The sequence below is a fragment of the Drosophila pseudoobscura genome, chromosome 3 (assembly GCF_009870125.1).
Source record: "Drosophila pseudoobscura strain MV-25-SWS-2005 chromosome 3, UCI_Dpse_MV25, whole genome shotgun sequence".
Lineage (NCBI taxonomy): Eukaryota > Metazoa > Arthropoda > Insecta > Diptera > Drosophilidae > Drosophila > Drosophila pseudoobscura.
The window spans coordinates 21,416,163-21,432,369 of record NC_046680.1 but is presented as its reverse complement, the minus strand read 5'-3'; the positions used below and the strand labels follow the sequence as shown (position 1 = coordinate 21,432,369).

Genomic DNA, 16,207 nt, shown 5'->3' with positions numbered 1-16,207 from the left:
ACGTACTATGCGGCAGCAGCAGAGGTAGCAGCAGAGGCAGTGCCAAGACACTAAGCGACCAAACGACAAGCGCCAAAAACAACGAACAAATCACAAGCCGAACGCCCACAAAATGTGGGCCCGAACCGATGTGGCGCTCGGGCTCCAAATGTTGCTGAGGTTGGGCATGTTGCTGGGGAACATTCGGCCATGTTGCTGTGAAATTGCGGGTGCACTTGAAATGAATGCAAATGCAACAACAGGTATTTCTTCGCCCAGCACCCTTCCTTTTCCTCCGAGCTCTCCGAGTGTCTGTCCATTCAAGTGCCCCTTTGTGTCCGGCTATCCGCCTATCCACCCATCCACCTGTCCGCTTGTCCGCTTGCGTGCAAAATGATAAGCGACTGGGCATTCGAAGGCCAATCTGCACTGATAGACGACTAAACGGGCAGCTGTTTCCATAACTTTCATACGATTTGTAGCGCCTCTGGTTCCTGTTTTCCAGCTGAATCTATATTTGCCACTCAATTAATTTAATTCGGAGGAAATAGGGGGACTTAGATAAGATTATCTACTAAAGAATCCACTGAAGCCACTGCACGTTTCCAATAATTCATTTTTTGTTTGGTTCTCTGAAATATTTATGTGTTGATATTTGTCGAGTGCCAACACAAAAGACACTCTCCTACACTTGACTACAGGTTCGAGTACACGTGTGTATATGTACACTCCCTTCTGTCCCTCCGTCCTTCTGTCCTCCTGTCCGTCGGTACTTCGGTACTTCAATTGTTGCCTGAGTTTCTGTTCTGTTTGTTCTATGCCAATTTAGCGGCTTGTTTGCATATTTACTGTACACACTGTCTAAATTAGGCGGAGATTTCCTTTCAGCCATGTCCTTGGCACCTTGTTTGTCCCTGGGAAATACCCGGATTGCTAAAAATGGAGCAGCACCATCTCCATCCCTCCCCATTGGATAGATAAACCGCTATAGACCCCATCCGGGAAATACTACCTTCCATAGTGTAGTGTATTGCGGAAGTGCATTCCAAATTAGATGAAATACTTCTAACCAAAGGAATAGTTTGGGCCAGCAGGCAATTAGAAGAACAAAGGACATGGTAAATGTCAGCAGGAAGCCAGCCAAATGCTGGCCAGGAGAGACTTTTAATGAACATTGCATAAGTCAATTTGAATTGAATTTCATATTTTCAATGGCAAGAATAAAGGTCAACAATTATTAGCCTTTTGTCGAGGAAACGATACGAATTTTCAATTGAAAATGAACGAATCATTTCTGTGTCTATTTTTTTTGTTTTATATTGAACACATTTTTGTTAGAATTCTAGTGCATTTTTTGCCTTTCGGATGGATACTTTACCTGTTTTCCTATGAAATATTCCTATAAATAATTGTATATACGGAACTATAGAGGAGAGCAGCTCATATAAAACAAAGAACTTCAATCTATGCAGTTATTCCACCCAATCGAATCCACTTTTGGTTTTATTGTCGTAAAGTTTCCATTTACACCACACGAATCGGCATAAGAAATATTTTCATTAATCAATATATGTAGTTCTTCAACTTGATTTATAGCCCTCATAGATTTAATTCCAACAGACTGTCTATCTATACGAGTAGATCCGTAATTCATTCAAGAGGCCACTCGTAGAGCGAGACTTATCAAACCCATTTCTCTGTCTAGATTAGATACTCCTACGGTTTATGTTAGTTAGTTCTTACGTTACTTGTTTCAAGTGATTTAAATGGAAATATTAGTTGTTCCATTTTGATTTCTAAGAAGATTGAGAGAGTGAAACGATTCCAATCACTCTTAACTTCCATTCTCTTCTAGAGAATACTATTATTTAAAAGATTGAATCCGTTTAGCATCGCGCTGACTAAAAGCTTATCGAATAATAATATCTCACTCTCAGCCTCCATATATCCCAATTATCTTAAATTATATGCGAGTCTGTTATTTTCGCAGGGCAACACTATTAAATAACACAAGGAAATGGGTTCAAACGGGGCTAAAAGCGGTGCTGGCCAGAAGGTAAGTAGCTTTAAGTGCTGCTCTGTGGATTATTTTACATTTTTACACTTTTACACTCCCAGTCCCAGTCCACTTCCAGTTTCATTCCGTTTCGTTTTTGCTCCACTTTTTCATCCATAATTATCAGAACTTAACCCTCTGCTGGCCAACAACTAACAAAGTTGTGCAACTGCAACAACGCTTTTGTGTGTGTGTGTGTGTGCTTAGAGAGGGGGGAGTGTGGACCTGCGGAGGTCATTACCACTGGCCACATGCGTATAGTCTCAGGACGAAGGACGAAGGCGTAAGCTTTAAGCCATTGCGTATACGACAAACGAAAACAAAACTCGAGTTTATTTTATTTCATTTTCTTGGATCGGACGGAAGGACTGAAGGATAGCAGCAGGAGATGGTATAGGGGCAAGGGTCGGAGAGGGACAATAGAAGGAAGCCGATGGATCCAACACCTAGACACAACACACACGCACTCACACACACACACACACACACCCATACCCACACACGAACACACACATTTGGCTATCGCGCATTAAGCGTACCAACAACAATAACCCGAACAAACAGAAAGAAGGGATATCCGTTGGTGAGCGGAGCTTTGAATACCCTTAAATATTGATCGTTTCTATGAGGTAGACAGGAGATAAGTTCTCATAGAAACAGACGAACAGAGCAGATTATGAGATCGGAAATACTTCCTTATTTACAGTCCAAACAATTTCGTGAAAACCGTAATACCCCCCCAAAGGAAAGCGGACGACGACGGTGGAAGTGGCCCCAAGTAGAGTGTCGGTGGCGGAAAGGAGAGTCTAGCTAAAAGTGGTCTATAGTATAGGGTAGTGTAGGTTGTAGAGGATACTCTGGCCCGGTCCCCATCCCCCCTTTCACACTCCTTCACGCTTTGGCTTTTGTTCCTCCTCCCACTCTTGGGCTGGGCTGCTGCTGCATTAGTTTGTGTTTGAACTTTGCAAGTTTTCCCCATCATCATTGTTGTTGTTGTAGTTGTTGCTGTTGCTGCGATTGTTGTTGTTGTTGTAATTGTTGGTGTTGCTTTTATTTTTGTTGCTGCCATACAAAAGTCCCTCCCATGGACGCGCAACTGTTGATGTTTACATTTAGCGCTTGGATTTATGAACTCCGCATTCGGGGCACGTAGCATTTGGACAATTTAAAGTTTAGCCAACACACACACACACACACGCATACACACATGCCCCCTCCTACACACATTCTCCCATAAGCAGACGCTTTAAATAGGCTAAAACGCAAGGAAACTCGCCACAGCCCCCCTCGCAGCAGCCGCCAGCCAAAGGTCAATTGTTCTTTGGCAAATGGAAAGGGCAAAGGTACCAGGACTACGACTAGGGACAAAGAATCAACTCTTCTCGCAGCATTCACACACTTCTTAAGTATTTACGCATAGTTTATTTTTATTTATTTAACAAACAATGAAAGCAGAAGGAGAACAACAAGTTGGCGAAATTAATGGTCTGCGCACAGGATTAGGCACCTCTGTTTAAGAGAATGAGCATGTTGACCGCTATTTGGAAAGTTCTACCTAAATCTTAGAATCTTCCTGAAGCTTTTGCCGGCTAACACCGGAGGCGATCTCCTTCACAATGCGAAAGAGTAATGGTTGTACTTGGCCAGAAACTCGGAGCGGCATGGTCTTGATCTGCCCTGGTGGCTCCCCAGCCGTTCTTCTGGGCCAGCAGATGGGCGGCAATCGACTCGGTGTTTCATCAAATTTTTTGTATTCCCGTTTTGAAATATTCATGTCTTTCAAATATATTTTCTTGTTTTCCAGCACTGTTTCATGCCCTTTTTAGGCAATTGTATCTGCTAAGTGCTGAGGTTCTTGTCACCGCTACGCCTTTTTTTTTTATGAAAATGTAGTGTTTAGTTTACTGGCTGCTACGAAACTATTAAACCGAAATACGAACGCCATCTCTCAATCTTCTTTCCATTCTCAGGAAATTAACATCACCATTTCGCGATGATCCCCACAAGAACACGCAGGCTTTCTACGGGACTACAGGGGCTGTTTCCGGGCTTCTGGATCCCGCACCCGTTCCCCAACCGCCTCGACAGCCTGCTGATTCTGATGTGCCGCCAATGGTTCAGCTGGGACACCCTGGTAAGTGCTCATAGCTCTGACGATCTCTCTCTCTCTCAATTAACGCCTTATTCCTCCATAAGCCATACGGGAAAAAGTCTCCACTCAGACGCTGCTGACGATTGCACGATCTCCCAGATCTTGGGCAAAAAGCAACTCACAGTTATATTAACGCAGGGTGTTGGTGGCTCCCCATCTACCCATGCAAATAAGGCAAAAATGCGAGTACTCATCAGGGGTAAATCCCATCTTCAATCGTTTCACACCATTTGCTGGGTGAAATTTGGTTTGTTTTCTCTTCTCTTTGTTTGTCCACCGCTGCGGCAAAATCCCCCCATTCCATAGGCAGATTTGTTTAAAAGCCAAAGTACGGCTACAGATTCTCATCAGTTCGTTGAGAAGTCTTGCCAGAAACATGAAATCTGTGATCGCTTTTATTGTGCTCCTTTTGAGCGTAGTCGGAGCACTTCCCGCGCCTCATGTAGTAGTTGTTCCACTGCCACTGGGACTGCCAATTGGACTGCCGCCACCGCCACCACCGTACTATCCACACCATCACCATCACCACCATCATTCGCCAGGCTATGGCTATGGACACAGAAATAACCACTATGGATGATACCTCAATCGATGCATATGCCCCATGGAAGGATTTATTTATTTGTAAAATAAGACTATTGCTAGGCTTTATACACTTGAAGCTGTCACAAAATCTTGATAAGTGATGTAATATATTAATATTATGTTAACAAACAATAAATATTGTGCCACTTCCGTCATATGTCCATTTTATATTATTTTGTGCGTTAAAAACGATCCGTTTGGATCATTTTATGGACTCGATTCTATGTAGGCTAAAGCTTTATATAAAGCTTAGCTCTGGCTGGTTCCTCAATTGGACTTTGCAGAACGTAAGAGTTTAGTACAAAGCTCTCAAAGCTTCTTCTCAAAAAGCATCCCCTTCCATATGTGTAAGCATGTACATACATACGTTGCAGCAACGACCTTGAAGGCTGCAACAAGCGCAACAGCCACAGCAACAGCAGAAACAACTACAACAACAAGTAGGAGCAGTTAGCTGCAAATCAATGCCGGGGACCGGGGAAAATTCAATGTCAGGGGCAAAAGCTTTTCGTGCAATTTGGCATTTGGCCGCTCCGCTCTTCTGTATCCGTTGCATACTCTGAGGCGGGCAACACATTACGCATACGTCGATGGCCAGTGCAAGCAGCGATTTATTAGAGAAATAACTAAATATAAAGGAACCATTTGGAACAAACAAAAAAGTGGATTCGGGGGCTATTGAGTGCTTCTCGCGAGCGAGAAAATTGCGACAGAGAAATGAGGCAAATTTAGCCGAACGAAAGAAAATTTTTGGTCGCCAGAGCAAACTGTTGCTGCTGCTGTTGTTGTATCTCTTGGTGGCTGGGGCACCAGGGTGCTTGCTGCTGGTGGCAGTTTGTGTTTGGTGGGTGACGGTGCCAAATGTTGATCATGACCGCGTAAAAATACGTATAAATATAATTAAAACCGAGAAACAGAAACAAAATCAAAGCAAACAAGTTCGCTTCACACGATATTCAAATAAAAATCCCAAACGAAAATTGTATAACGGCAACGAGATGAACAGAACGATATTGCACTGGAGCTACCTGAACTTCAGGGATGTGCCGATGGACCTGTTCCTGTATGAGGATCTAGAGGAGGTGTACCTCAAGGAGAACTTCATTTCGGCGATACCCCAATGGCTGCTGAGCATCACGACCCTCAAGTTTATCCATCTAGCGGGGAACAACCTGACCGAATTGCCCATGGACATCTATATGCTGGAGAACCTTGAGTTCCTCGATGTCTCCAACAACGAGCTGAAAGAGCTGCCGCCCACCCTGGGTCTGCTGCTCCGTCTGCAGCAGCTGAACGTCTCCGGCAATCGTCTGACACAACTACCAAAGGGTAAGTGTACTAGAACGCCCCAAGAGCGACTCCGGTATCCACTGCATTCCCAAACCCACTGTCAACCCTTTCAGAGATGAGCAACTTGCGCAATTTGGAACAGTTGAACATATCCAAGAATCGGTTCCGCCGCCTCCCCATACAGCTGTGCGAATGCGTCCGCCTCAACGAGCTGAACCTGAGCGACAATGAGAACCTGCTGCACATACCCGAGCGCATCGCCAACCTACCGATGCTACAATCCCTCGCAGCTGATCGTGAGTACTTCGAATACAATACCAAGCCAAAGAGCGAGATGAGTATTGGGTACGGTTCTCTTGCAGGCTGCGCTCTCATCTACTTGCCGGCTGCTCTCTCCAAGTTTATGAACCATGTGCGCATATTTCACAACACGTCGATCAACTACTTGCCCATGATATACGAGAAATTCTATCAGAACTTCTACGACAATCGCCAGAAGTTCACACCCATGTAAGTATACCCATGCAGATCCACCTCTACATGATTGCAACTCTACCTACCCTTCGCTTCAAATGCAGTACCATTAGCCACAAGGGTCTGTTCTGGGTGCGGGAGCTTGCTACATACAAACGCCTGCTGCTTCCGGTGGGCACGCGAAGAGTCTTCGAAGTGCCCTCCAAGGAGAACCGGATCACGCTCTACGACGACTGTTTGCATGCCATCCAAACGCTGAACCGTCAGGTGCCTGTCTACGAGAACAGTGCCCTGCACCGCCTCCTCCCCGAGCCTTATATGAGCTCGCAGATCAACAATGGCGCCATAGCCCGCTGCACGACTACCCAATGCTCGAGGTGTTTGTACACTACCTACTACTTCATGGTTGTCAAGAGGTGAGTGTTGATGCAGGGCCTGCCTGCGTCAATGTTTTGATCTGACACCCAAACCGGTCCCGAACGCTTTCTAGGTTAGGCAACCGAACCTTTCACAACCATAAGAACCACTAAACTAAAGTAGATTGGGGATTGGGGCCATTTTTGTGTATCTGAAACCATTTTCACATTGCATCTTTACAGATTTGGGAGCTCTTCAAAGCAACTTTTCACCTGTAACTTCTGTTCTCAATCTTGCGCCAATTTCTGGCTTGCAGCCAACAGCAGAAGATACTTTCAACTCCCCTGGAGAGTCTCTGATGATGACGACGAAGACGTCGACAACGGTCCTAGGAAGTAAATTTTGATGGAACGTCCGCCTAAATGTTGTACAAATGCACTCATATACGTACATGTAGAATTGTTTAGATACTATTGTACCTTTAATTAGTTGTGTAAATGTTGTGTGTTCTACTGGCAACCAGCGCCTACAAACTCTTACTCTAAGCTTAAACAAAACTCTGCATTGGTCCTCGCTCATGCAGGTGGATATAGTCGTCAAGGAGACAGTGCGACGCCTGCGGATATGCTCGGCGACAATTCACTCCGTGTCGTCCCATTCTATAGGCATCCAGATATCGTTCGTCCAGCGTTCGATGGGGTCTAGCAGATGGAGGATAATAGATTAGAGATTTGCTTCAATTTGGACCTGGAAATTCTCTTACCTCAGCAGTCTGTGCAGCAGCTGGGCATAGAGGCCACTGTGCTCGTGTACTTGTCCATTTTCGCAGATCAAACGCTCCAGACAAGCCGTTCCATTCTGCCCAATCTGCGACATATAGTTCTCGGCAAACTTGAACAGCAGAAGCTGCGGCTCATCCACGATTGGCGGAGCGGCAGGAGGATTAGCACCTTTTAGCTCACGAGCACTGCTCCAAAGATTCCACCAATAAATTGGTGTCTGCGGCTCGTTGAACTGATAATGGAAATTCATCAGCCAGACCAGCTGGCGCCAGGCCTTCTTCTCCTGAAACGGAACCGGAAATGCGCATCCAGTGACCAGCTATGCAGAGAATATTTATTACTTATTGATGTTACACTCTTCAAAAATATTCCTACGATAGTTCACCTTGATAACTCCTCCATTTTGGTAGATCAGGAAGCGTTTCTGCCTCCGGTGATGATGCCAGGACGTGAGATTGGCGCTCATGGCCCGCCCACTTTCCACAGCCAGCAAAAGCATCGAAAGAATCATTCTATAAAAAAGTTGAATACTTTAATTGTATATCCTATGTATGTGTGGGCAAATCCGTAACTTGTAGGTCAAATCACTCACATGAGATTCATTCTGCCGCTTTTCGTGCTGTCCGCTTGGGCTCTGGACAGCGTATACCATACCTCTTCGATTTTACGACAGAATTTTACATAAAAGAGAAGATCAAAGATGAAAGATGGAAGGTGAGAAAAAGCACGTGCTGTCGGTGGGTTTCCTGCTTTTGCATGTTCGACTAATTAGCGAACAACGCGACGTCTGCGCCGAAAGTAATTAGAGCCAGAACTTGTTACCAATCTGACTGAGTAAATCAAAGGCAGGTGGTTCTGGCAGCCGACGAACAGCAGAAGAACAGCAACTCTCATAAGTATATATCCACCGAAAACTGAAACCAATCTCGTTTAGATCTCTGTGTAACTAATTGTGATGTGTGTTTACGTCCGTTCGAAAAACAAAAAACTTGAAAATTCAATTTTAATGTTTAGTGGAAATCAAAACTTAACCAAACCAAATATTAATCAACGAAAATTTATATGGATGTTTATATAAAGCTATCAATGTTTATTGCTTGTCCCCTAATTGGGTGACCTCAGATGCTAATTAAATAAAGAATACTTGGGCCCCCTAGGAATCGATGTTGTGGTGGGATGGGATCTACATATGCATCTCCATAGATACGGCGCTACCAGTTGCAAATGATTGACTGGATAGTGCGGCGCTGCCATGACGAGACCCCGCCATTGCCATAGCAGTGTTTGTTCCATTTATCGAGTAGCGGTACGGTGGAGAAATGTCGAACGAAAGCACAGTGCAATCTCAGCTGCATAGCATTACCTGCCATAGATTTGATTTTCTTTTCGACACAAATGTAACCAAAACGCTTCGGCAAAAGATTTCGCTAGTCAAAATTCTCTAAATTTCAAGTGTATTTTATCCCAAAGCCATCAAAATTATGCTGCGACTGCCAGGGATGCCACTGCTGCCGGGCGCACAGTTCTATGATGTGAGTAGGTCCTAGATCAGATGCATGACTCCTCCTCTCTTTTCTCCTCCTCGTAGTACGGCAAGCGTCGCCATCCCCGACAACAGACGCTTATGCACTATCAGGGCATACAGATGCTCTCCGACCGCCGGGAGCCGGAGCTGGTGGAGCCCAATGGCATTGTGGCGGATCCCAAGTGCCCGCCAATGCCCGCACAGATCAACACCCTGTGGGCACCGAAGGTGACTACGAAGCTGCCACCGTGGCTGGCCTATGACAAGCAGGTGCTCTGCTTCAACGCCTACTTCAAGGAGAATCTCACCGAGATTTACCATGCCCCGTACCAGGTGCGCAAGGTCAGGATCTACTTCTATCTGGAAGATGGCACTATGCAGGTCACCGAACCGAAAGTGGAGAACTCGGGCATTCCGCAGGGCTGTCTGGTGCACCGTCAGCGCATACCCAAGGCGCCAACCAGGGACCGGGAGTTCATCTCTATCTTTGACCTCAACGTGGACACCGATGTGCAGATCTTTGATCGCGTCTATCGAATCAGCGGCTGTGACATTTTCACCAGGCAGTTCCTCAATCGAGCCGGGATTCATGTGCCCGAGACGCAACAAGAGCCTAGTGATCCCACCACGGAGATACGCAAACGCTCTGGGCTAAAGCAAACATTCAGTGGTAGCAGTGCCGTGCCCAAGCGCCATTCCTTTGCCCAGTTCCTGGAGTTCGACAGACGCGTGCTCAAATTCCATGGCTACTGGAACGATCGGAGCGAGTTTGGTGACGTGCGGAAGCTGGAAATCTGCTACTATCTGGCCGACGATACCATAGATATAAAGGAGAAGTTTCCCCGAAACTCCGGACGCGAGGGACCCAGTACTTTCCTGAAACGAGGCAAGCTACCCAAAGAGTTCTCCGGGCCGACGCAGCCGGGTCAACAGACCTCGGTGACGCTGCTCAATGTGTTGGGCTCCAACATGCGGGATGTGCGCTACGTGGCCGATCCCTTGAACACGGGCCAGAAACAGGTACATTACTACACCGACCAGGATCTGCAGATTGGCGTCGTATTAAATGTCTTTGGACGCGCAGTAGTACTAACCGCATGCGACCAGTTCACGCAAAGCTACTACAAAGAGAAGGTGGGTAGGAGAGACCAGAGGTCGATTCACAAAACGATTCACACTTCACCTCATTTTCAGTACGGCTTTGAGGATTTCACACCTCAGTCCGTTCCAGAACGAAGTGATGTGCTTCCCCACACCCATGGTGGCGGAACAGTGCGTCGTCTGCCGCCCTACAACGGATGGGGCAGCTACGAGGACTCCGAGGGTAACTGCATCACCGTTGAGCCAAAGCCACCGCAGGCCGACTTCAAGAAGCTGATCAAATACGACGGCTGCATCTTGCGCTTCGGGGCCAAGCTGGTGTCCGCCATACGCGACAACTGCGAACGCGTCTTTATTATTAGCTACTTCCTGGCCGACGACACTATCCAGATCTATGAATCTTCCCGACGAAATTCTGGCTTTCTGGGCGGTGAGTTCCTCAAGCGGGCACGCGTTGCTGTGCCAGGACAGGAGAAGTTCAGCGCCGCACGGCCAGAGTACTATCGGCCCAATGACTTTTACATTGGGCGCACTCTCACTCTAAAGGATCACATATTTCGCATCAATTCAGCGGATGAATTCACACTGCTCTACATGGAACAGCATCCCACCGAGGTGAGTGCAAGACAGCGAGCTAAGGCTCAAGGTGTTCACTTGATCTTCGCTTGATTCCTGTTTTAGTTTCCGGTTGCCGACATCCGTGTTATCATGCAAAAGATTCGCACTGCAGTGCGTCCAGAGTACAAGCAGTTTGTGCTGCGCTGCAAGCCCGATGGCAATCTTGGGGACTTTGCCACCGTAGACTTTGAAACCATGCGATCCACTCTGCTGTCGTATCTGTCGAAGGAGAGCCTGTTGAGTCACGAAATAGTGACCGTGTGTCGCTATTTCTCGGCTGAGCAGACAATGCCTCCCAGCTGCGACAGGAACCAGGTACGGGCCGCTGCCCAGCTAGAGCTGAAGCGAGCCCTGTGGAACAATGTGGAGGAGTTGTCGGGACATTTGAACCACATTAATCCGACATCCAAACAGTATATCAGTGAGGCCCAGGTCAGATCGACTCTGAGGGGCTGTCGTCTGCCGTTCAGCTTAGAGCTGATGGAGGACATATTGCAGGTGCTGCAGCGTAATGGACAGGGCGAGATCGAGGTGCGCGATATTCTGGAATTCTTCAATATGCGATGCGACCAGGTGCCGGACATAGCGCCACTTAACATTGCCTTTGAGCTGTGCCCCAAGCTGCCTTTCTTACACAAGGGCCGGCTGGTGGACTTCAACTGGTTCCTGGACTTCTTGGGCCTGGAGGAGGAGCTGAAACGCGCCAATCAATGAGGATCCATCGTCGGTGTTATCAAAATTGCATGTATATACAGAAAAATTCGTGGCAATAAAATTTTCGGAATGGTGAAATTTGTGCTTAAGATCTAGACGATTGTATCCTACAGTTTGGACTCTGTGAGCCAGTTAAAAGACTGTGGTTTGCGATCCGAGGATGGACTGATCGCCACATTGATGATGGTTGGCCTGTCCGTAAGCTGGTTGGCAGCCTTGATGGCCGTCTGCAGCTGCTCGATTTCCGTGCAGAAGTAGCCCTGCATGCCGAACATTTTCATCATTTCCTCGTATCGCACTTGAACCCCCAGCGCCGAAGGTGGTGTGCTGAAGGAGATAAGATTAGCATTGAGTACAGCCCAGATATAGTACGATAAGATCTTCTCACTCACATTTGGGTCAGATCGCCCTCGCTGCGAATGGCTTCGAAGGTGTCCTTGTCGAAGCCTCCGTAGATGCCATTGTTGTTGACAATCACAATGGTCACTGGCAGCTTGTACCTCACCATCGTCTCAACCTCCATGCCCGAGAAGCCAAAGGCGCTGTCGCCCTCAACGCAGAGAACCCGCTTGCCGGGAGCAAAGTCACGGCAGAACAGGGCAGCGGCCACTGCAAAACCTGGACCCACACCCATGGTGCCGAAGGTGCCAGCATCCAGACGATGACGTGGCTGCTCGTTTAGGAGCATGGAACGTCCAATATCCATTGTATTGGCACCCTCGCTGACGATAATCGTGTCCTTGGGCAACAGCTCTCGCAAATGATGGAAAACGGCGTAGTAGTTGAGCGGCGTCGAGGTATTTAGCGACATCTGCTGCACTGTGTCCTTGTTCTGCTTGCACTTGACGGCCAACTGCTTCCACCAGTCCTGCTCGTAGCCGAATCGGAAGTTCACGGCATTCATCTGCTCGAACAGCTGCTCGGCGAAGGGACGAATGTCCGATTGAATGGCCACCGACGAGATAACAGAGTTGTGCAGCTCCTCGGGGCAAATGTCTACTTGAATGAACTTCACATCCTTGTCGTAGCGTGGCGAGCGTCCAAAGTGCAGAATCCAGTTGAGGCGCGCGCCAAGCAGCAACACCACATCGGCCTTCTGCAGGGCCAGTGTACGGGCAGAAGAGACGCACTGTGGAGCCGTATCAGAGACCACGCCCTTGCCCATGGGTGTGGGCAGGAAAGGCAGATTTGTGTTCTCAATGAAATGCCTTAGCGTATTCTCAGCGTGAGCATAAGCACAACCCTTGCCCACAATAACGAGCGGTCGCTTGGCCTGTCGCAGAAGGCGGGACGCGGCAATCACATCATCGTGAGGTGGATAGGCCACGGGGGGAGCTGGATGGGCCAATGCCTTGTAGATGCGGGCCTCGGGGGCCTTCGATTGCAAAATATTTCCGGGGAAATCCAAATAGGCTACTCCGGGCCGTCCATAGGTGGCATATCGCACTGCCTTCTCCACATGAAGGGGGATAAGGGCAGCGGTGGGAGGACGTGCTGCATACTTGCAGTACGGGCGAGAAAGCTCCACCTGGGGGCACTCCTGGAAGCCACCGATTCCTTCATGATCCTGATTAGTGGCTCCGCCAATGACGATCAGAGGCCAGCAATTGACCTGGGCATTGGCCATACCACCTGTAACCAATGCATTGTGTACATATGTGGGATTAGCAAATTCCATACCGAATTCCTCTGTTTTCCATACCTGTCACATGCAGGAGTCCGGGTCCAGAGACCACCAAACAGACGCCCGGTTTTCCCGTTAGGTAGCCAATGGCTTGAGCTGCATAGCAGGCGGCCTGCTCATTCCGCATACCGATGTACTTCAGTCCAGCGGCCTGGAAGGCCATAGACAGCTCGATAACGGGTATGCCAATGATACCAAACACATAGTCCACACCCTGTTAACAAAAAGCAGTGATAGATCATGGGATGAGTTCAAAGTTCGAGGATTGAATGCGATAAGATTTCCTTTCCTCTTAAGCTTTCAATTGCAAATCCAAATATGTACACAGTTTGGACAATCATTCATCGCTCCCTTATTTGTTCAGATAATAAATAAATAAAATAGTTTAGTATAGGCCAATTCATGTTCCAATTTATTTCCCTACATCAACCAAACATATTAACCAAAAATGCAAACACGTTTTCCATTGAAATGTTTGGAATCCGGTTAACGTTTTATTGATTTTAATCCGGGCCCCCAACGAGATTATCGAAGGTATGTGCACCACCAGTAAGTTTGAGTCGTGTTCGTAAACCTTTGGAACATTGTCTTTATCAGAAATCCGTTCGACTTTTATTAACAAGAATAATCAGGTAGCAAGAACAACAACTACTTAGTGTTTTTGAACTTTGCACAACAAACAGGTGCTAGATAAGACTCCGTTGTTCTTGCTGCTGCCACTTCCACTGGACCGACGACCCACAGTTATTTTAATCAGCGTCCATAGGTTAATATCTTAGATATGACCGCATGGAGATTGCACATTTGCTGCAGAAAATGCATCCCATCCCAGACTTGCGTGCGGGGGCAGTCTCGGCCTCTTACCTGTTGCTTCAGCGACTCCGCAATAATTTGCACTGCTTCAACATCGGCCATTTTGTGTGAGTTCTGTTTTTATTGTGCTAAAAAGTCACAGGCGCCGCGTTACTCCGCGTACTGAGCTAAAATTAGTTAAACAAATTAAATATAGTCCACGGGACGCGGTCAGTGTGACCACGGATTTATCGTTGAAATATATCGCCCTGCCCTCAGAAACATACCGAAATTGAAGTCTCATTTGAAGAATATACCGACTAATTTAAGCTCTACATTCCTCGCTTTTGATATTCCCTCCAATATTATTAGCTATCTAGCTCTCTCAGCCCTGCCCACATAATTTTATCCAATTAATGAATCTATTTTCTACTCGACAGGCTTATTTTAAATACTTGACTTTGATTATTTTTGAATCAATGTTGGTTCCCCACCAACAATAGCGTCCCGTATGATGAAAAACTGGCCTTAGCCCACTAAAGCCCCCCTATTTAAATAGTTCAACTACTTGAGGTAAATGGCGGAAAATATTAACGATTGTAAATTCTTCTTGTAGATTCATGCAATCTTTCATCTGAACTTAAAAAAAACAACTATATTTTTCACCTGAACTTGCCTGGAAAAAGATTTTAGCGAAAAAGGTCAAACAAAATAAAACGTAATAGCGTAATAAAACGTAAGAGAAAAATCTTTCCTATTGCTCAATTTTTATATTCCGTTGAATAATGCTGACTAACTAAAATCTTTAGCTTCGCCCATATAATTTTAGGCCATTGATGAATAAATTCTCTACAAGATTGCCTATTTAAGTTCTTCTTTTTATTGTATTTTGACTACAGCGAGACTTAAACAAAAAAGGTCAAGCTGTTTTAATGTTTCTATTAAGTGCATAGTTTTATTATGTATGTATGTAAATTATGATGATTTTAGCCACTAGTTTCTTTGTTGATAGATATCTGGCGAGGATGATTGTTATGTATAAGGATAGGATAATACTTACCACACGAATGTATAAATAATGCAATGCCGTATCTGAACCGTTGTTAGCAGCTATCGCCAGCACTTTCCACTTTGGTATCGGAAGAAATGTCTGTAAATATATGTATGTATAGTTATTAATTATAATTTGCCGAAGCAGCTGGATCAGGAGGTGAAGACGGTTGAGTCGAACACTTACCATAACAGCAACAGTTAGATGTTAGCTTCCTCCTCCCACGCTTTGCCGGCACAGGAGCCAGCACTAACTGGTTGTTGGTACTGCATTTCCTTGTTTGCGATGCCGCAGCAGGAGGCCTGGACACTGCATCTGGTATACCCAGCGGTCGTTGCTGCTTGTGGTAGCAGTGCTTGAGAGTGACTACATAGCCATTGTCCCCATAAGCTAAAATAAGGAAAAGAAACCATGATTAAATATTGCTCCTTGCAAAGAACTGCATTTAAATACACACTTGTTGCTGCTGATGAGCTTGTCGTTGGATGTAGTACCAGCGGCTATATATATATTATAGTCTTTGAGCACTAGGCGCTGAAGGGGACGGGCAGACGGACAGACGGACAGACAGACATGGCTCAATCGACTCGGCTATTGATGCTGATCAAGAATATATATACTTTATGGGGTCGGAAACGATTCCTTCTGGACGTTACACACATCCACTTTTACCACAAATCTAATATACCCCAATACTCATTTTGAGTATCGGGTAGAAAAAGCATTTGTTCCTCATGCAACATCTTGGTATTGTATAGTCTTTGATTCTAATCAATTAATTTATTTGCATGCCCTCGTATCGCAGGAGGTGTTGGGTAGCCATGCCATCGACTCCGGTTTGTCCTTCGTCCTCGACAACATTCGTCGGCGAGGATATGGCCCGCGATTGATGTGCATCATATGCGATGGCTGCCCCGCCAATAGACTTGCAAAGACGAACGCCGCCCGTCGTCGAAAGGATTACTCCGAAGCCGGGAACCAGCCCTGTCGACGTTGGATGACGTTGCCATGCGTCAACAAATCGGTCCTTTTCAGGACCACCAAAAA

The 16,207-nt window shown here is 46.4% G+C and overlaps 4 protein-coding genes across 4 annotated transcripts; 2 read left to right on the top strand and 2 right to left on the bottom strand.

Moving 5' to 3' along the window:
* Positions 1–5,334: 5,334 nt before the first annotated feature.
* On the top strand, positions 5,335–8,831 carry LOC4805549 (leucine-rich repeat and death domain-containing protein 1). Its single transcript, XM_001361898.4, has 5 exons — positions 5,335–6,101; positions 6,176–6,358; positions 6,425–6,572; positions 6,641–6,952; positions 7,136–8,831. Exons 1-5 carry the CDS (start codon positions 5,771–5,773, stop codon positions 7,290–7,292), a joined length of 1,131 nt encoding a protein of 376 aa, XP_001361935.2. The 5' UTR covers positions 5,335–5,770; the 3' UTR covers positions 7,293–8,831.
* Positions 7,348–8,381, bottom strand: LOC4805548 (uncharacterized). Its single transcript, XM_001361897.4, has 4 exons — positions 8,268–8,381; positions 8,061–8,187; positions 7,657–7,994; positions 7,348–7,594 (listed from the first exon to the last, which is right to left on the bottom strand). Exons 1-4 carry the CDS (start codon positions 8,276–8,278, stop codon positions 7,441–7,443), a joined length of 630 nt encoding a protein of 209 aa, XP_001361934.2. The 5' UTR covers positions 8,279–8,381; the 3' UTR covers positions 7,348–7,440.
* Positions 8,832–8,978: 147 nt separating the features above from the next.
* On the top strand, positions 8,979–11,711 carry Efhc1.2 (EF-hand domain containing 1.2). Its single transcript, XM_001361896.4, has 4 exons — positions 8,979–9,207; positions 9,264–10,334; positions 10,395–10,916; positions 10,983–11,711. The coding sequence occupies exons 1-4, from the start codon at positions 9,157–9,159 to the stop codon at positions 11,631–11,633; spliced, it is 2,295 nt and encodes a 764-aa protein (XP_001361933.3). The 5' UTR covers positions 8,979–9,156; the 3' UTR covers positions 11,634–11,711.
* Hacl (2-hydroxyacyl-CoA lyase) lies at positions 11,644–14,369 on the bottom strand. The gene is made up of 4 exons (XM_001361895.5): positions 14,182–14,369; positions 13,336–13,531; positions 12,026–13,265; positions 11,644–11,960 (listed from the first exon to the last, which is right to left on the bottom strand). The coding sequence occupies exons 1-4, from the start codon at positions 14,230–14,232 to the stop codon at positions 11,741–11,743; spliced, it is 1,707 nt and encodes a 568-aa protein (XP_001361932.2). The 5' UTR covers positions 14,233–14,369; the 3' UTR covers positions 11,644–11,740.
* Positions 14,370–16,207: the final 1,838 nt, after the last annotated feature.

What these genes read in the sequence shown, in the direction of transcription:
- LOC4805549 (XM_001361898.4), top strand. Translation starts at nt 5,771, where the DNA reads ATGAACAGAACGATATTGCACTGGAGCTACCTGAACTTCAGGGATGTG. An exon ending in ACAATCCCTCGCAGCTGATC is followed by an intron (nt 6,359 to 6,424) that starts GTGAGTACTTCG and finishes GTTCTCTTGCAG; the next exon opens with GCTGCGCTCTCATCTACTTG. An exon ending in TACTTCATGGTTGTCAAGAG is followed by an intron (nt 6,953 to 7,135) that starts GTGAGTGTTGAT and finishes GCATCTTTACAG; the next exon opens with ATTTGGGAGCTCTTCAAAGC.
- LOC4805548 (XM_001361897.4), bottom strand. An exon ending in AAAATGGAGGAGTTATCAAG is followed by an intron (nt 7,995 to 8,060) that starts GTGAACTATCGT and finishes TTCTCTGCATAG; the next exon opens with CTGGTCACTGGATGCGCATT. An exon ending in CTGCTGCACAGACTGCTGAG is followed by an intron (nt 7,595 to 7,656) that starts GTAAGAGAATTT and finishes TCCATCTGCTAG; the next exon opens with ACCCCATCGAACGCTGGACG.
- Efhc1.2 (XM_001361896.4), top strand. Translation starts at nt 9,157, where the DNA reads ATGCTGCGACTGCCAGGGATGCCACTGCTGCCGGGCGCACAGTTCTAT. An exon ending in CGGGCGCACAGTTCTATGAT is followed by an intron (nt 9,208 to 9,263) that starts GTGAGTAGGTCC and finishes TCCTCCTCGTAG; the next exon opens with TACGGCAAGCGTCGCCATCC. An exon ending in TGGAACAGCATCCCACCGAG is followed by an intron (nt 10,917 to 10,982) that starts GTGAGTGCAAGA and finishes TTCCTGTTTTAG; the next exon opens with TTTCCGGTTGCCGACATCCG.
- Hacl (XM_001361895.5), bottom strand. Translation starts at nt 14,232, where the DNA reads ATGGCCGATGTTGAAGCAGTGCAAATTATTGCGGAGTCGCTGAAGCAA. An exon ending in CGGACTCCTGCATGTGACAG is followed by an intron (nt 13,266 to 13,335) that starts GTATGGAAAACA and finishes CATTGGTTACAG; the next exon opens with GTGGTATGGCCAATGCCCAG. An exon ending in GAGGGCGATCTGACCCAAAT is followed by an intron (nt 11,961 to 12,025) that starts GTGAGTGAGAAG and finishes TATCTCCTTCAG; the next exon opens with CACACCACCTTCGGCGCTGG.